This window comes from Medicago truncatula, chromosome 4, assembly GCF_003473485.1.
Source record: "Medicago truncatula cultivar Jemalong A17 chromosome 4, MtrunA17r5.0-ANR, whole genome shotgun sequence".
Taxonomy (NCBI): domain Eukaryota; kingdom Viridiplantae; phylum Streptophyta; class Magnoliopsida; order Fabales; family Fabaceae; genus Medicago; species Medicago truncatula.
In genome coordinates, this window is record NC_053045.1 from 53,226,958 (window position 1) to 53,248,007 (window position 21,050).

The 21,050-nt window shown below is 37.2% G+C and overlaps 1 protein-coding gene across 1 annotated transcript; it reads left to right on the forward strand.

Moving 5' to 3' along the window:
* Nucleotides 1-6,554: 6,554 nt before the first annotated feature.
* Nucleotides 6,555-8,466, forward strand: LOC25493840 (probable xyloglucan 6-xylosyltransferase 3). Its single transcript, XM_013602471.3, has one exon. The coding sequence runs from the start codon at nt 6,851-6,853 to the stop codon at nt 8,195-8,197; it is 1,347 nt and encodes a 448-aa protein (XP_013457925.1). The 5' UTR covers nt 6,555-6,850; the 3' UTR covers nt 8,198-8,466.
* The last annotated feature ends 12,584 nt before the right edge of the window (nt 8,467-21,050 follow it).

Genomic DNA, 21,050 nt, shown 5'->3' on the forward strand with positions numbered 1-21,050 from the left:
GTTAGGCCAAAACACCTTGCTTTTTTGGACTAGTGAGTAAATTTTTCCACTTTCTGATCACTGAATTACTTTGGCCTGTGGTATAGTTTACTACAGTACTGGTAGGTGAAGAGATATTACCACGCAACGCAATACATGCATAGAAAAAAAAGCATGATTGGAAAAGCTTGAAGGAGAAGCTTCCATTGGTAGGATAGTAAGTCTAGGATGTCCTTTACAAAGGCATCTAAGTACAAAGGATACTAAGCATAGAAGGGAAGCTGTGTCTAACACACTTTTGATTGATAGTTGCGGACTTGCTACTGTTATTGATATTCTAAGTTTCTAATCAATGAATCCAGTATTGTTAATTACCCCCTGTCATCCATACTAATCACCATTGCAGTTGGCTATGATTCTGTTTTCTCTATAATTAATTAAACTCATAATTAATTTTTGAGGTTTATCTGGTAATTTTTCTAAGTTGCATATGCTGGTATGTGAATCTAAAAGGGTAGAAATTATTACAAGTTACAACATGGAGATACTGAGAAAACGAGAGCATGATTTTGAAATCTGGCACATGGGTAATTGCATTCATTGGCACATGGAAGTTAATGAACAGAAATAGACAGGATTCACGTATGGGGATCTTGTGGGGTCTTTTTAACTGCTGGATATTTCTCACCCAACCCACGACACCAGTTGCAACAATACAATAATAATACTACTAGTATGGAGTTCACGCGCTTCCCAATCCACTGGCCTGCTTGCTAGTGTGATGTTATGTAGTAACGTGTAATGTGTTTTTTCCTAGAAGATGCAATGTTATGTTGTAAGAGTAGAAGAACTGAAAAACACGTTGATGTTTGTAGAGATTGTGATGAAGAATAATATGGAAGTCTCTAGAATGGTGAAGAATAATATGGAAGTCTCTAGAAGACTAAAGAATAATATAGAAGTCTTTAGAATACTAGGGAATAATAAGTAAGCTACTAGACACTACTAAATAAGCACTAGGGAAGTCTTTACTTTTCTAGATCCTTCTAGGTTTATGTACTAGAGTATCCATATCTCTAGACTTTTCTTTGTTTCTAGATATTTCTAGTTTGTAATGGAGAGTCTTCCTAGAATAGTATAAATAAGGCTCACCACCTAGTGTTTTGGCATACTCAAGCATCATCAAACATTGAATCATTCAAGTAATATAACTTTTCTTTGAGAATATTAGAGTGTTTCTCTATTTTCTCTACCTTTCCTTTTGTCCCTGAGCCAGATTTGGCATCAGAGCTGGTTACGATACCTCGGAGTTGAGTTTGTGCGAAAAATCAACGGAAAGTGAGTTTTCAAGTGAGCAAGGAGTTGCCTTTGTAAAACTTCACTTTGCGGCCATTTTGTTCGCAAAACTAACACCGCTATTTTGTTTGGGAAGTGAAGAAAACCCTTGGTTAACAATCTTCACCACCAACAAAACCACCAATCATCACCAAATAGTTTGTTGAACTAATATCGTCAAAATGCCACCTCGAAGACAGAATGCAAGAGGTTTGCAAGAGCTGGAGATGGAAGAAATGAGGCGACAAATTCAGGAACTACAAGAGACCATCAATGCTCAACAGGCCATATTGGAAGCACAACGAAGGAGAGTTGATGATGATGGCTCCAGTAGTGACTCTTCATCTTCTAGAAGCAGTCGCTCACACCGACGTAAAACTTCGATGAATGATATCAAAGTAGACATTCCAGATTTTGAAGGGAAGCTACAACCTGATGAGTTTGTGGATTGGCTACAAACTGTTGAACGCGTATTTGAGTACAAGGAGATTCCAGAAGAGCAAAAGTTAAAGATCGTTGCTGTCAAGCTGAAGAAACATGCTTCAATTTGGTGGGAAAATGTTAAAAGGAGACGAGAGCGTGAAGGGAAAAGCAAGATCAAGACATGGGAGAAGATGCGTCGAGAACTAACCCGTAAGTTTTTACCTCCTCATTATTATCAAGACAATTTTATTCAATTACAAAATCTTCGTCAAAAATCTCTGTCGGTAGAAGAATATACTAGAGAATTTGAGAAGTTGATGATGAAATGTGATATCCAAGAAAAGGAAGAGCAAACGATTGCTCGATACCTTGGAGGGCTAAACAATGACATTGCACACCCAGTCCAACTTCAACAATATTGGAGCTTGGATGAGGTTATTCGTCTAGCCATCCGGGTTGAGAAACAACTACCTAAAAAATCATCATACCAACCTTTTTCCTCTAACAGAAATTGTTCCCATCGCAATAAACCACCAACCCAAGAACCTAGCTCCTCAAGCAAACCGCAACAAAAGGCCACCAAAGAGAACATTTCTAAGACACCTAAATGCTTTAAATGTCAAGGGTTTGGACATATTGCTTCTGATTGTCCAAATCGCAAAACCATCACCATCATCAAAGGGGAGATACATGAAGCTTCTGAAGAAGAAGATGTTCATGAAGCGCTAGAACAAGAAGAGATGGGCGAGCCAATATATGACGAAGAGCCTGTTCTTGCTTATTGCGGTGAATCACTGGTAGTTAGAAGAAGCTTACACACCACAACAGTCAAAGAAGAACCATGGCTACGACACAATATCTTCCACACTCGATGTACCTCGCAAGGCAAAGTTTGTGATGTCATCATTGATAGTGGAAGCTGTGAGAATGTTGTATCCAACTATATGGTGGAAAAATTGAAGTTGCCGACAAAGGAGCACCCACATCCATACAAGTTGCAATGGCTCAACAAAGGTAACGAGGTTAGAGTCTCTAAGCGTTGCCTTGTATCGTTTTCCATTGGGCAAAAGTACAAAGACAATGTATGGTGTGATGTCATCCCCATGGATGCTTGTCACCTGCTTCTTGGGAGACCTTGGCAATATGACCGTCATGCCATATACGACGGTCATGCCAACACTTACACCTTTGTGAAAGATGGTGCTAAGATCAAGTTGGTGCCCCTACCACCCAATGCATTTGATGAAGGGAAAAAGGATTCTAAGCCAATAGTATCTCTAGTCTCAAAAGAACCATTCAAGGTAACAACAAAGGATGTCCAAGACATGAGCTTTGTCCTATTGGTCGAGTCCAATAAAGAATACACCATTCCAAAGGAGGTTGAGCATCTTCTCGTTGAATTCTTAGATGTTGTACCATCAGAAATTCCATCAGGACTTCCTTTGATGCGAGACATACAACATGCAATTGACTTCATCCCCGGAGTTTCCATTCCTAACAGACCGTCTTACAGGATGAATCCAACAGAGCATGTCGAAGTCCAACGCCAAGTTGAAGAGTTGCTCAATAAAGGGTTGATCCGGGAGAGTGTAAGTCCTTGCGCAGTTCCCGCACTCCTAGTACCAAAGAAGGATGGTAGTTGGAGAATGTGCATGGATAGTAGAGCTGTCAACAAGATCACCATTAAGTATCGATTTCCAATCCCCAGGCTAGATGATATGTTGGATCAATTACATGGTGCCAATATCTTCTCTAAGGTTGATCTCCGAAGCGGTTACCATCAAATCAGAATTCGTCCAGGAGATGAATGGAAGACTGCTTTCAAGACAAGAGACGGCCTTTATGAGTGGACAGTTATGCCTTTTGGGTTATCAAATGCTCCGAGTACATTTATGCGGCTAATGAATCAGGTACTTCGGCCCGTTATTGGTAAATTTGTAGTTGTATACTTCGATGATATTTTGATCTATAGCAAAAGCAAAGAAGAGCATTTATGGCATATCTTACAAGTGCTCCAAACTCTTCGTGAGCAAAAACTTTATGCTAACCTCAAGAAATGCTCATTCTTGACCAATGAAGTAAATTTTCTTGGGTACATCATCACTGCTGGAGGAATAAAAGTTGACCCAAGCAAGATTGAAGCTATCAACAGCTGGCCAACTCCAAAGTCTGTCCATGATATAAGGAGTTTTCACGGCTTAGCTTCTTTCTACAGAAGGTTCATTAAAAACTTTAGCTCGATTGCCACCCCACTTACAGAATGCATCAAAGGAGATAAATTTAGGTGGTTCGAAGAAGCTGATAAGAGCTTTAAGGAACTTAAGAAGCGTTTGACTGAGGCACCCGTGCTAGCCCTTCCTAACTTTGACCAAGTATTCGAAGTTAGTTGTGATGCTTCGAACACTGGAATTGGAGCTGTTCTCATCCAAGAGGGACATCCTATAGCCTTTTTTAGTGAGAAACTCAGCAATGGGAAGCTCAGGTACTCTACATACGATAAGGAGTTTTATGCAGTTGTTCGTGCCCTTCAGCATTGGAGCCACTACTTGTTGAATAAGGAGTTTGTTCTTTACTCTGATCATGAAGCCCTCAAGCACTTGAACTCTCAACAAAAGATCAGTCGTAGACACGCTGCTTGGAGTGAGTTTCTGCAATCTTACCCTTTTCTACTCAAGCACAAGGCAGGAGTCCAGAATGTTATAGCAGATGCCCTCAGCCGACGTCATAGTCTACTTACTACTCTCCAAACGAAAGTTATCGGATTTGAGATTATCAAGGAGTTGTATCCAGATGATCCTGACTTTGGTAAAGTTTGGAGTTCCACTAATCCGCAGTCAACACAAGGTTATTACAAACATGACGGATTCTTATTCAAAGGAAAAAGTATATGCATTCCCCAATGCTCTCTAAGAGAAGCAATTATTTGGGAGGCTCACGATGGAGGACTAGCGGGACATTTTGGGCGAGATAAAACAGTAACCTTAGTCAAGGATAATTTCTATTGGCCTAAGTTGGAAAGAGATGTCAATAGACACATGCAAAGGTGCAAAATTTGTCACTTGGCCAAATCCAAAAGTCAGAACACAGGGTTATATACGCCACTTTCAGTCCCTAATGCACCTTGGGAAGACGTTAGTATGGATTTTGTCCTTGGACTACCTCGAACTCAGCGACAAAAGGATTCCATAATGGTAGTCGTCGACAGGTTTTCTAAAATGGCCCATTTCATACCATGTCAGAAAACTAATGACGCTGTCCAAGTTGCAGACTTGTACTTCAAAGAAATTGTTCGTCTTCATGGCATCCCAAAAACCATCACTTCCGATCGAGATGTTAAATTCATAAGCCACTTTTGGAGAACATTGTGGAAGAAGATGGGTACTAAACTCCAATTCAGCAGTGCTAGTCACCCTCAGACAGATGGGCAAACAGAAGCAATTAATAGACTTCTGGGGAACTTACTAAGAAGTTTTGTGGGAAAGAATTTGAGGCAATGGGATCTTATCCTTGCACATATTGAGTTTGCCTATAATAACTCCGCCAATCAAGCTACCGGGAAGTGTCCATTTGAGGTGGTTTATGGCTTGCGTCCTCTTAGCCCACTGGATTTAACTCCATCACCTAGCACTCAGCAGTACAGTGCAGACGCGGAACAAAGGGCCAATGAAATCAAGAAGTTGCATGAACAGGTTCGTGGAAGAATTGAAAAACAAAATTCAAGGTATAAGACTCAGCGAGACAAACATCGCAAGTTGCACACATTCAAGGAAGGAGACTTGGTATGGATCCACTGGCGAAAGGAACGATTTCCTAACAAACCAAATGCCAAGTTATCTCCAAGAGCTGATGGTCCTTTTAGAGTTACGCAGAAAATCAATGATAATGCCTACAAAATAGAGCTACCAGGTGACTATGGAGTCTCTGCTACCTTCAATGTTGCTGATCTTTCACCATACTTTGGCGATGAAGAAGACTTTCGACTCGAGGACGAGTCTTCTCCAACCCGGGGAGAATGATGAAGAATAATATGGAAGTCTCTAGAATGGTGAAGAATAATATGGAAGTCTCTAGAAGACTAAAGAATAATATAGAAGTCTTTAGAATACTAGGGAATAATAAGGAAGCTACTAGACACTACTAAATAAGCACTAGGGAAGTCTTTACTTTTCTAGATCCTTCTAGGTTTATGTACTAGAGTATCCATATCTCTAGACTTTTCTTTGTTTCTAGATATTTCTAGTTTGTAATGGAGAGTTTTTCTAGAATAGTATAAATAAGGCTCACCACCTAGTGTTTTGGCATACTCAAGCATCATCAAACATTGAATCATTCAAATAATATAACTTTTTTTTAAGAATATTAGAGTGTTTCTCTATTTTCGGTAACTTTCCTTTTGTCCATGAGCTAGATTGCACAACAGACCACAGACAACAAAGGGTCCATTTGACAGAACAGCCAAAGCTGGATGGATTTCTTAGATTTAGATGCGTGGGATTTTTATTTTCTCCTTTCTCACTAATTTTGAACTATTGACCGATAATGGTACTACTACTTTTTCTCAATTGCCATGCCTAATGTCGTCTAGGTAAGTGTCTGGTTGAAACTTGTTTGTCTTTTTTAACTTGTCCGATGATAGAGTAATGTCTCACTCTCAACTTTCCTTTTTAGCTAAAAAATATATGAAATATTAATTGGACATAATGATTAAAAAAGCCATAAAAACGTGTAATAAATAAATAAATCTAATTGCACAGCACAGGCCAGTGATTTGATACGCGTATTAGGTTAAGTACCATCAAAGTATTCATTCAATTCAATCAGATTCAAGGTGAGCTAAAAAAATGTTCACATTTGGGATATTAACATACACATTATTTTACCTACCAGTATTAAAAAAACAAGACTCCCAATGAGAATATGAGAAACACGTCTCTGTTGCTTATAGTATGAATTTTAGTTCCTAAACCCAAACCCAGCATGTAGAGTAGAAAGTAGAAAAGATTTATCTCTTCTTATATCCTTCAAATTTCCAAAATTGAACTTTGGTTTGTTATCATCAATCAAATTCCATATACTCATTTCTCACTGAGAGTGAGAGTGAGTGACAGAAAACATGGGAAAAGAAAATGGTTCACTTCACAACAGAAGCAGCAGCGCAGTTTTACCAACCACAGCAACAAACTCCAACAGCAAAAACCGTCGTGGTCGTCAGATCTCAAAAACATTCAACAACGTTAAAATCACCATCCTCTGTGGCTTCGTCACCATCCTCGTCCTACGTGGCACCATAGGCGTTAACCTCATTTCCTCCGACTCCGACGCCGTTAACCAAAACATGATCGAAGAAACCAACCGCATCATCGCCGAGATCCGATCCGACGCCGACCCATCTGATCCTGACGATAAAGACAACACCTTTTTCAACCCAAATGCCACTTTTACCCTCGGCCCCAAAATCTCCGATTGGGATTCTGACCGTAAAGCTTGGCTGAATCAAAACCCTGAATACCCGAGTTTTGTTCGAGGTAAAGCTCGAATTTTGCTTCTTACTGGGTCTCCTCCTAAGCCTTGTGATAACCCAATTGGGGATCATTATTTGTTAAAGTCTATTAAGAATAAGATTGATTATTGTAGATTACATGGGATTGAAATTGTTTATAATATGGCTCATCTTGACATGGAGTTAGCTGGTTATTGGGCTAAATTGCCTATGATTAGGAGGTTAATGTTGTCACACCCTGAAGTTGAATGGATTTGGTGGATGGATAGTGATGCTTTTTTTACAGATATGGTTTTTGAGCTTCCTTTGTCTAAGTATGATGATTATAATTTGGTCATTCATGGTTACCCTGATTTGTTGTTTGAGCAGAAGTCATGGATTGCTATCAATACTGGTAGTTTTCTTTTTAGGAATTGTCAGTGGTCTTTGGATTTGCTTGATGTTTGGGCTCCTATGGGTCCGAAAGGTCCTGTCAGGGAAGAGGCGGGAAAGATTTTGACGGCTAATCTTAAGGGGAGACCGGCTTTTGAGGCGGATGATCAGTCTGCGTTGATATATTTGTTGTTGTCGAAGAAGGAGAAGTGGATGGATAAGGTGTTTCTTGAGAATTCTTACTATTTGCATGGTTATTGGGCTGGGTTGGTTGATCGGTATGAGGAGATGATTGAGAAGTATCATCCGGGTTTAGGGGATGAGAGGTGGCCGTTTGTGACTCATTTTGTGGGTTGTAAGCCGTGTGGAAGTTATGGTGATTATCCGGTTGAGAGGTGTCTTAGTAGCATGGAAAGGGCTTTCAACTTCGCTGATAATCAGGTGCTCAAACTCTACGGGTTCAGGCATCGCGGTCTATTGAGTCCTAAGATTAAGAGAATTAGAAATGAGACAGTTACTCCTTTGGAGTTTGTAGACCAGTTTGATATTCGAAGGCATTCTACAGAAAGCATTGAATCAAAAAGCTAGTGAGAATAACTAGATTAATTGGTAATTATTACAGATAGTGGTTGATTAGAAGTGGAATTTTATTGTGATAGTTCACATGTAACTTATTCTTGTTCTGTTGTCTTAGTATTTCTTTGAAATGTTAGGATACAATTCTTTTATAAGTTATTTTCTTTCTGCTGTGTTTGAACTATCAACAAACAAATTTTATTTGTTGATCTTCTGTATACTGAACTTCCACTGTATTTTCTTTTTTGGAGCATGAATTCAACTTAATATACTTTACATTCCCTCTTGATTTAAAAAATAAATAAATTGTAACATGAAGTAACAACTGAATATTTGGCCCCCTTGCGTTTCCAAATTCTAAGAGGTAGCTTGAAATAATAGTATCATTTTCAACAAAAAAATGTCTAATAGGTAGCTTGAAATATAAGTTGAAGTTAAAAATTTTATATACGGTACACAACTTTGACTTTTGGACAATGTTTCGGTTCATAATTACCCCCAAGATACAGTTAATTCAGAATAGGGTGCTTTGACAAGTAAATCGTAACGAGAGGAGAAATATCTATACCATGCATGCGAATATTGTGCATGTTTGGTATTACAATGGCGAGCCACCGTGAACATGATCCTGAAAAATCTAATGTGAGATACCACATATACGCTGTTTGTAGCTTCTGTATAACCAAGCATGTACTTTGTTGCGGGACTTGCGGCATTATTTGTATATTAGGAAATCTTTCAAATACAGAGAATGTGGTCCAAGTTATTTAGTGAAATTCACGTAAAAATTCATTAAGATAGTGAAATCCTAAGTTGGCAATTTATTCACCAGCCAATATCTTTGAGTATATTTGAGATGAAAACACTTCTTAGTTCATGTTTGATCATTCTTCTGTAATATGCATGGAGAATCACAATTAATTCTTTTGTCAATTTACATGCTAACTAACACCTGCAGAACCAAGCAAATTGCAAAGTACAAATGTAAGTACCAAGTAGTGGTACTTCCAAATGGAAAGAAGAAAGACAGTCTCATTGTACATCGTACAGAAAAGCTCTTTACCAAAGCTCTTCATGAATGTGATTTACAATACCTACTATGTTCACAAACCTTAGCCAATTAGTTAACCACTTTTGCGGCCAAAGCTTTGTGACATTCTATCAGTGTTTCGTCATTTGTGCAGTCTGGTTCAAATGTTGGGCAATTTTCTGCAAAACTAAAATATCACAGTTAGCGAAGCAATACCAAAGAAATGAAAGCCAGTCAGGAAACTGCAAAAAAAAAAAAAAAAAAACTATGGCTTCTAGTGAATGAATGAATAGAAACCACACCGACACACATCAAGGACCAATTTGATCTCTTATGTTTATGTTTGATCTTTGTTTATTTTAGTTTTTAAGTTGGTCCCTTAGGTTTTAAAAGTTTCAAGTTGGTCCAAAATGTTACTCACGTTGGAATAAGTTAGTCTGTTCCATGACATGATATTGAGTTTAATAAAACAAAAAAAATTAAAAAAACAAACTAATTTATTCCAACGTGAGTAACGTTTTGGACCAACTTAAAACTTTTAAAACATGAAGGACCAATTTAAAAACTAAAATAAACATAAGGGATCAAACATGCAATTAAGCCTAGATTTTTTCTTTTTGAGAAAAATATATATACTTAAATATATTTTTATTAATATATAGTTCTTACACACATATACATTTTTTTTTGAAAAACTATATATATATATATATATATATATATATATATATATATATATATATATATATATATATATATATATATATTTTGGTCAAGTAGCCTAGTGACTAGAGAAATTCACCTGTAAGATGAATAAGTGGGGTGTCTGGGGTTCGAACCCCGGCCCATGCACATATTGTGCATTATCCCTTATCAAATGAGTTATGCTCATGGGGACGAAAAACAATATATTTTATTAATATATATTTATCATATTAAATTTTATAAATATACATACACAAACATATTCTCGTAAAAAAACTTACACTCAAATATATTTTAATAATATAAAGTTCACATTAAATTTCATAAATAAAGATATACATACATTGTTCACAAAAAAATGTACTGACATATTTCCGTAAAATATGATATACACGTAGATTTTTTATTTTTGAGAAAAATATATATACTTTGATATATGTTTGTTTAGGGGAAAATAGTAGTTATTTTATACATTTTTTTAACGGACATTATTTTAAATTTAATTTGTTTTAACGGACATATATGAGAAAGAGCAAAGATGAGAAGCAAGAGAAATAATTAAAGAACAAAAGATGAAATGAGATAGAAAGATGAATATAATGAAAGAGAAGAGTGAGAAATTTTGAATGAGTGAATTTGAAATTCAAATTTCAAATGGTGAAAAGTTGCAGAGAAAATGAAATGATAGTTGAATAAAAAATTGTATAATAGGGTGTAGCGCGTTACCCAATGTATAACAAGTTTGATGACATCATTGAGGTAAAAAGTGGTTTTTATTAGCACAAAAGTCCATTATAACCTTTGAATTGTGAAGAAAATAAAATGGTGAAAATTTGGGCATGGGTAGTTAAGTATTTTTGGTAGTAAATTGCTATCATATATTGTAAGTAGATTGATGACATCATTGAGGTAAAAAGTGGTTTTTATTAGCACAAAAGTCCATTATAACCTTTGAGTTGTGAAGAAAATAAAATGGTGAAAATTTGGGCATGGGTAGTTAAGTATTTTTGGTAGTAACTTGCTATCATATATTGTAAGTAAATAGATAGATTTAGAAACGGTGAACTCACTATTAAGAGACATGCTTGTAAATCAGTTTGAGGAGTGCAAGCAACATACTCCTTAACACATTCTCTTTTAATGGTTAAAATTTATATAAACCCACAAAGTCATGTCGATCATACATATATTTGATGGATATGAATTTTAATCAATAAAGGATAGTGTGATGTAAAGTGTGTGTTAAAGAGTATGTATTGCTAGCATTATTCAATCAATTTTACACCGGTAACAAATGTGAATGCATTATTTTGTCATTTTATATAGTTAATTTTAAGATTTAGGTTTATGTGTTGATAGTGGTGTTACACTAGTATATGCATATCCGTATTGGCTGTATGCAGGGCCGTCCCTATGAATCAGCAGAGCTTCTAAACATGAAACGAAATACAAAAAAATAAGTGAAAGAGAGGTAGAATTTACTAACGGTGTCATTTGGATTTGTCACTTATCCGTTGTGGGAAAGGGGAAAACGAATGGTCTATATGAAAAAGAAATGATTGTTGTGATTCTTTCCATGAAATAGCTTTTCAAATTGACTGATTAAGTGATTATACAAATTAGGGTGGTTTGATAGTACCAGATTTATGTCCAGATTGGAGAACTAAAGTCTAGAAAAAACTCAAACGTGTAAAGAAGTAACATATATATTTTTTATTTAAGTGGGGGTGGATATTAGATTTAATTTTTTTTGAGGCACATAACTTTTGTAGGTCCGGCTTGATTGAGCACCTTGCACTCCCTCAAGGCCGGACCTGGCTGTATGTGTGAAGTTAGATCCATGTTTGGCTAAAGTAGCCAATTGCTTTGCTTTCCACAACAAACGAGCCAACCCAAGTTATAGTGCCTCCCCTTTGGAAGGATTGAGACGTACTTGATTGCATCCAGCAACTCTCCAAGCTATCTTCAAGTTTCAACCCATCCACGAGTTTTCACCCATCCCGGGGTAGTATGTTTAAGCAACTACTTAAGCAAGTTTGTGATGTTATTTATATTGAAATAATATTTACAATACGAATACAACTTAAAAAGCTGGACATTTATTTTGGCTAGAAATTTTATAATCTATTTGTTAAATCAAGAAATTACAATAAAATTATCTTAAGTTGAAATGTTCACAGAATCAAATAGTTTTTACCATCAACTTCAGACCAAATATGATCCACTTTTCAGTAATTTGAGTACATGTGTTATTGGTTTAACCTGTTGAAAGAGCCAGTCTAGTTTACAAAACACTGGCCTATACCCACACCACATTGTTCGCAATCATAGTTTGATACCTGAGTTGCTAAACAACATGCTTTGTAATTTCTTTATAATTTAGTTTGAGTTTTAAAATCCAATGAGTTGTTAAACACTTCAAAAAAAAAAAATGTCGGTATTTCTTCACCAATAGATAAGTAGTTAGTATTAATGATGTGGTAGAAAGGACACCATAAACTTTATTCTTAGGTTTGATACGAAATTTCTTCACCGTAAGTTGAATGCTTAGAAAAATTTCAAATCAAACCTAACGTCATATGCTTAAGAATTTCGTATAAAAAAATTACACCCTTAAGAAAAGTGAGCCTCTTTCATTAACATATGCTGAATGTAACTAAGAATAGACTTTGGTCCAAGAAAATCCAAGTTTAGGACTTTCCTAAAACTAAACCATAATGTTGGAATCATTAATTTGACATCAAGAGATTGTGTAAATGAAAAAAATGTGAGTAAGAAGATTAGAAGAACATAGCTAACTAACAATTGGTACAGTTAGACTTAGAGTGTGCTCTGCTATCTTCCAGTCCATATTAATGATAAAACCCCAAGTTGGCAATTCAGCCATTATCTTTGGTCACTCTTCTGTAATAGGGAAAATGCGCTGAGAATCGCAATTAGTTCTTTTGTCAATTTACATACCAACACCTGCAGAACCACACAAATTGCCAAGTATAAATGTAAGTAGGGGTACATCGAAATGGAAAGAAGAAAGACACCGTAATCTTCATGAATATGGTCAATAGCTACCAAATTCCCAAACCTTAGCCAATAAGTTAACCACTTTTGCAGCCAAAGCTTTGTGGCGATCTATCAGTATATTGTTCATTTGCGCAATTTGGTGCAAAGGCTGGGCAGTTTTCTGTAAATAAAACAAATAGAGTTAGCAAAGGAACACCGTAGAAATGGAAGAAAGGCAGGAAACTTCCCAAAAGGGGCTTCAAGTGAATGAACAGAAAGCGACAGAGACTTGTACATAGGTGAATGAATAAACAGAAAGCAGAAGTCATGGATTGCTATCAATACTGGTAGTTTTCTTTTTAGGAACTGTCAATGGTCTTTGGATTTGCTTGATGTTTGGGCTCCTATGGGTCCGAAAGGTCCTGTCAGGGAAGAGGCCTGGAAGATTTTGACGGCTGGGTTGGTTGATCGGTATGAGGAGATGATTGAGAAGTATCATCCGGGTTTAGGGGATGAGAGGTGGCCGTTTGTGACTCATTTTGTGGGTTGTAATCCGTGTGGAAGTTATGGTGATTATCCAGTTGAGAGGTGTCTTAGTAGCATGGAAAGGGCTATCAATTTCGCTGATAATCAGGTGCTCAAACTCTACGGGTTCGGTGATCTTCATGAATATGGTCAATAGCTACCAACTTCACAAATCTTAGCCAATAAGTTAACCACTTTTGCAGCCAAAGCTTTGTGACGATCTATCAGTACTTCATTCATTTGCGCAATTTACTGCAAAAGTTGGGCAGTTTTCTGTAAATAAAACAAATAGAGTTAGCAAAGGAACACCGTAGAAATGGAAGACAGTCGAAACTTTCAAAACAGTATGGCTTCAAGTGAATGAATGAACAGAAGGCGACAGAGACTTGTACATAGGTGAATGAATAAACAGAGAGCAGACGGAGGCAAACATGTATGTATTAGTACAAATTAAGGTCCTACATTCCAACTTTCACCAACTTGGTACAAACACAGTCGAGTCTGGCACTTCCGTCCATACAATGCCTCACGGTCCCAGCTTCTGCGTTCATCTAATACACAAGCCCTCAGATATCCTCCAAAGGTCTGAATGGTCTCGGTTTATCTATCAGTTTGAGGATGATAGGCTGAGTTCAATCTCAGCTCCGCACCCAAAGCCTCCTATAATGCTCCCCGCAAGTGGGAAGTAAACTTCAGATATCTGTCTCACACAATGCTAGAGGGTACTCCATGTAGTATGACAATCTTTCCAACATAAATTTCAGCGAGCTTGGCCACATTATAGTTAGTTTGCAGTGGTATAAAGTGAGCTGATTTCGTCAACATGTACACAATCATCTATATGGGTAGCACCAACGAAGTCCATGGAAATGTTGTCCATAGGTGAATGAATAAACATGTACTCACTCATCTAAGTTTGAATTCATAATTTTTAACTCATTCAACCCTTGATCCTGTAATTGAAGAACAACTTAAGGCTGCTGCTTTTTGTGTAATAGATCGCTGCATAATTACTTGCGGGTAGTTGGGTTTGGAAATTTGGTGCTAAAGGGGGTTGTTGTCATTTCTTCGAAGGGGATCCTCATATTGTGGTAAGATGACTTTTGTTGATTTAGTATCAAGTAGAGTATACATGCTGCTTTCACACGCCAAACTTGGCTCCAGATTTTTGTTGCTGTCGCAATTATTAGTAGCTATGAATATTTTGATTTGGCTTGTTGAAAATAATTACTCAATCAATTGCCAAGTTGGTCTGAAATTATAAATAATGTTCATTTTTTTCGGTATAGAACCAACACGAGATTAAAAATGCACGGCGGAGATGAGGATGTTGTCTTGGATGTGTGGTAGTACTAGACAAGATAATATTAGAAATGACAATGTTAAGAGAGAGTTGGGGTAGTGCCTATTGTAGAAAAGATTCTAAAAATTGGCTTAGGTGGTTTGGGCATGTAGAGAGAAGACTTGTAGATTTTGAAGTAAGGAGCGTATATATGATGGGGAGTTGTCAAAGAGCAATGATATTTGTACATTCATTTAAGGGTTAAATATGTTTTTGCTCCCTATAAATATACCAACTTTTTGTTTTAGTCCCTCTAAAATTTTCCTTCAACTTTTAGTCCCTATAAAATTTTCAATCACTACTTTTGATCCCTATTTTAAAGTTAATTTTAGTATATTTCAATGAAATTATACAAAAATATGTAGAATATTGTAAAATCTTTCACAAAAAAAATAGAATTTTTTAACGAAACATAAATTAAATATGAATTTTTAACCATAAAAAATATAAAAATTCATATTAAATTTATGTTTTGTTAAAAAATTCTAATTTTTTTGGTGTAAGATTCTTATAATATTAAGAATTTTCCTGCAAATTTTTATTCAAAATATGAATTCTACATATGAGTTTACTTTAAAAGAGGGACCAAAAGTGGAGATGAAAATTTTTTTAGGGACTAAAAGTTGAAGGAAAATTTTAGAGGGACTAAAACGAAAAGTTGGTATATTATTTATAGGGACCAAAAACATATTTAACCCTTCATTTAATGACAACTTTGTTTTCCTCTCTTTTGATTGGTCAAAAACAATGGAGAGAAAAGAAAAAAAAAAAAGAGGATAATAACATCATGTGAGTATGAAAGAGAAAGTTATTAAAAAATTGTAACAAAATAATTGTACAAATATCATTTCTCGTAGTCAAATCACTGGGTAGAAGGAGATCCTAGAACAACTACATGAGAAGCTATTAAGAAAACCATAGAGATTAATGAGTTGGTGTCCTTTTATAATTGTAATTTATGCCATTAATGATAATGATTGCATGCGTTTGCAGTTGTAAATTTTCGTAACCCCAAAGTAAACCACTTTAAGATTTGTTAACAAGCAGCTACAATGAACTTTTGAAAATATTTTTATTGATTGTTTTGTACTTAGATATGATTATTAGTATTACATCCAGAATTTTACCGTTTTAGAAGTAATCTGTGAATCATGTGTTGAGAGTTCATTATTTTGTCATGTGTAACACAATACATAGTCTTTAACGTATTATAATCCTTTGTTTAATTTGAGCAGGTTGGAATTGCTAATAACACTTGCTATGATGAGATTCATGATGTTCATAGCTTAGTAGCATCCAGAGGATTGTCAGGGGATTCGTTGAAGAAGCTACCGAACCATATTATCTTGAAGGGCATGAAGGCAGAGGATTGTTAGATGCCCTTAATTTACTTTTAATTAGTTTGCTTCAGTCTTTTGTATATTTTTAGGGTAAAATACTTGGTTAGAGTGTTTTCCTATTTCCTAGCTTTTATTACTTTACCTCATCTCTATCTAAAAAGGGATTTCAAACACTTTTAACTTTAATAGAATATCTATTAATTAATGTAAATATCATTAATCTTTATCATTATTGATGTAAATATCATTACTGATTATTAGGTAGCACTAGTCAATGGTTAGCCTTGATGAGCCATGATTAGTTACTCTTGTATATAATGACTCAGTCACATCAATAATAAGGATCGAACATATTTCTTATATCCTATGTCTCTGTTAGCCTATTTCTTATATGGTATCAGCTAGGGTTCGATCCAAAATCCCTAATTAGCCGCTGCAAAATACCTCTATTCCCTCTTAGCCGTCGTCCTCTCCCCTCTCAATGGCTACTCCTTCTTCCGCTTCCACCAATTCTGACACCGGCTCTCCAAACCAAACTGAGGCATCCAACAAATTTCACACTGCTTTCTCCATTAATAATGTCAAATCAATTATCCCAGTGACATTAGATAGTGACTCAAATCTCTATCTCTCTTGGTCAGCCCTTTTCATGATTCAAGCACGTGTTCATAATCTGCTTGATCACATAATTCCACCGACAGATGAGAAAGTTGTTGCCGCTGCCGCAACTGTCAAAAACAATGACATCGACCTCTGGAACCGCCTTGATGCGGTTGACTTGCAATGGATGTATGCTACTGTCACACAAGATATTCTCAATTCCATTCTTGTGGTTAATGACACAGCTGAACAGTGTTGGAAACGCATTGCGGCGTTATTTCATGACAACAAAAATTCGAGAGCTGTCCAACTCGAAAACCAGTTCAGCAACACAAACTTGGAAGACTTTCCTTCAACAAAGGCTTATTGCAACCGCCTCAAACTATTGGCAGATCAATTGGCGAATGTCGACTCTCCAGTCACTAATACACGGTTAGTATTAAAAATGATTTCTGGCCTCACTGATGCATACTCTGGTTTTGTGACATACATTCAACAACATGATCCACTGCCAACTTTTGCAACTGCAAAATCTAGACTCGAACTCGAGGAATCCACTATGATTCAACGCGCTGCCCGTGAATCCAATTCCCTCTCATCCTCGGCAGCACTCCTCACCAAATCCTCAACCCCTGATGTTGCTTCAATCACCCCAAATTCCTCTCCAGGTAACTCACAAGCTCGGATCAGCAACAATAATTACCGTGGAAACCGCGGCAAGAAAAATCGTGGTAGGGGCGGCCGGAATAACAACGGCGGTCGTGGACAACCATGGCAACAATACTATCCTTGGCAACAGTGGGCTCCATGGTCAGCTCCGCCTTGCCCATATCCCTCATACAATTGGGCTAGGCCGAATGGTGCTGCTAGGCCCCAACAACCTGGAATTTTGGGACCAAAGCCGCAACCTGCAAGTTTCAATGCCAATGGACCCAGTCCAACAGACATAGAAGCTGCTTTACATACTCTCAGCCTTGCTCAACCTGATCCATCGTGGTACATGGACACCGGAGCAACATCTCATATGACATCAGCATCAGGTAATCTCTCGTCTTATTTTAATTTGAGCAAACCTAATGGCATAATTGTCGGAAATGGTCATTCTATTCCAATTCGTGGTTTTGGCAGTACAAAACTATCACCACCTCACCCTCCATTAGTTTTAGAAAATGTTCTTCATGCCCCAAAGTTAATCAAAAACTTAGTGTCTGTTCGTAAATTTACTACCGATAACCAAGTCATTGTTGAATTTGATCCTTTTGGTTTTTTTGTGAAGGATTTTCAGACGGGGATGGCACTAATGAGATGTGAGAGCCAAGGAGAACTCTATCCAATCACCACCACAAATAATCATGTCAAGTCATCCATTTCCTTCGCAGCATTATCATCCTCACTTTGGCATGACCGTCTAGGACACCCTGGAGCACCAGTCTTAGATTCCTTAGTGAAAAATAAATTGATTGAATGTAATAGAATTAGGTTCAATTCAAACTTTTGTCCTTCGTGTCCTCTCGGTAAACACGTTAAATTACCTTTTGTTGAATCTCATAATTCTACTTATATGCCTTTTGATATCTTACATAGTGATGTATGGACATCTCCCGTATTGAGTTCGTTAGGTCACAAATATTATGTGCTTTTTTTGGATAACTATTCAAATTACTTGTGGACTTTTCCAATCTCACAAAAATCTCAAGTTTATTCCTCTTTTCAAAAATTAAAAGCATCCATCAACACTCAATTTCAACGGGAAATTAAAAACATACAGTGTGACAATGGTAAAGAATATGTAAATGGTCAGTTTCAAAACCTTTGTGAAACAAACGGCATTTCTTTTCGTCTATCGTGCCCTTACACATCATCTCAAAATGGTACAGCTGAAAGAAAAATCCGTTCCATAAATAACATCATTCGAACACTATTAGTCCATGCTTCACTACCACCCAGTTTTTGGCACCATGCCCTTCAAATGGCAACATATCTCCTCAACATCCTACCCAACAAAAATCTTAATTTTCAATCACCACTTCAAATACTTTACCAAAAATACCCATCCTACTCTCACCTCCGCGTCTTTGGTTGTTTGTGTTATCCACTTTTCCCTTCAACTACAATACATAAGCTCCAACCTCGCTCCACACCATGTGTATTCTTAGGTTATCCATCACATCATCGTGGTTACAAATGTTATGATTTATCTTCCAATAAAATTATCATTTGCCGCCATGTAATATTTGATGAAACCAAATTCCCTTTTTCTCAAATACACAACCCCGAATCCACAAAATACGAGTTTCTAGATAATGAAATCTCACCTTACCTCATTCACCATTTACTAGATAACTCAAAATCTCAAAATCCGGGCTTGACACAACCAACATCTCCTCCCTCTCCAACTTCCTCTCTCACTCGGCCTCCCTCTCATTCTCCACAGCCGAGCACCCCTCCATCCACCTCTCCATCACAATTGTCGACAACATTCAATCCACGTACAACACAAACACAACATCTCCCTCCCATTTACCAACCTACATTGGGTTCAGAAACTAAACCTGTCACAAGAAGCCAACATGGTATATATAAACCAAACCAAAAATATTATGGCCTTCAAACAAATACTACTAAATCTCCCCTCCCTCGTAACCCAGTTTCTGCACTCCAAGATCCGAATTGGAAAATGGCTATGGATGATGAATATAACGCTCTTATTCAAAATAAGACGTGGGATTTAGTGCCCCATCCACCTGATGTTAATGTTATTAGATCTATGTGGATTTTTAGACATAAGGAAAAATCTGACGGTTCTTTTGAGAGGCATAAAGCCCGACTTGTAGGTGATGGTGCAGGCCAACAGGTTGGTGTAGATTGCGGAGAAAATTTCAGCCCAGTTGTGAAACCGGCAACTATACGAACCGTTCTTAGTATTGCTCTCTCGAAAGCATGGCCTATACATCAGTTAGATGTCAAAAATGCTTTTCTACACGGTGAACTCAAAGAAACAGTCTATATGTACCAACCGTTGGGGTTCAAGGATCCAGATTATCCCAATCATGTATGTCTATTACGCAAATCATTGTATGGCCTCAAGCAAGCCCCTAGAGCTTGGTACAAACGATTTGCTGATTACGTTTCATCTATTGGTTTCTCTCAAAGCAAGTCAGACAATTCTTTGTTCATCTATCAAAGAGACACTACCATAGCCTACCTTCTGCTATATGTCGACGACATCATTCTTACCACTTCCACAGATGTTCTTCGCACATCTATTATATCTCTTCTCAGCTCTGAATTTGCAATGAAGGATTTGGGACCACTTAATTATTTTTTGGGCATTTCTGTAACTCGACATTCAGGTGGTATATTCTTATCTCAGAAAAAGTATGCAGAAGAGGTGCTTGAACGTGCTGGTATGTCATCTTGTAAGTCATGTCCTACCCCGGTTGACACCAAATCAAAACTTAGCACCATCTCCAGTACTCCATATGAGGATCCATCCTTATATCGCAGCCTTGCAGGTGCTCTTCAATATCTCACTTTTACAAGACCCGATATTTCATATGCGGTCCAACAGATATGCTTATTCATGCACAATCCGATGGAAGTTCACATGCAGGCTCTTAGACGTATCTTGCGTTACATCAAAGGCACTAGTCAATGTGGACTACACTTGTATTCGTCGCCTACCACATCATTAATCTCATACACCGATGCTGATTGGGGTGGCTGCCCAGACACTAGACGCTCCACCTCTGGTTATTGTGTGTTTCTTGGTGACAACTTACTCTCATGGTCCTCGAAACGCCAACCCACGTTATCCCGCTCTAGTGCTGAGGCTGAATATCGTGGTGTTGCAAATGTGGTATCTGAATCTTGTTGGTTACGTAATTTACTCCTTGAACTACATTGTCCGATCCAAAAAGCTACCATAGTTTATTGTGATAACGTCAGTGCAATATATCTATCTGGTAATCCCGTTCAGCATCAACGGACCAAACACATTGAAATGGACATTCACTTTATCCGCGAAAAAGTTGCCCGTGGTCAAGTTCGTGTTCTTCATGTCCCCTCGCGTTATCAAATTGCGGATATCTTTACCAAAGGTCTTCCCTTAGTACTCTTCCAAGATTTTAGGGATAGTCTCAGCGTAGGATATCCTCCCGCTACGACTACGGGGGCGTAATAGAATATCTGTTAATTAATGTAAATATCATTAATCTTTATCATTATTGATGTAAATATCATTACTGATTATTAGGTAGCACTAGTCAATGGTTAGCCTTGATGAGCCATGATTAGTTACTCTTGTATATAATGACTCAGTCA

Coding starts and splice junctions, on each gene's coding strand:
- LOC25493840 (XM_013602471.3), top strand. CDS start 6,851: ATGGGAAAAGAAAATGGTTCACTTCACAACAGAAGCAGCAGCGCAGTT.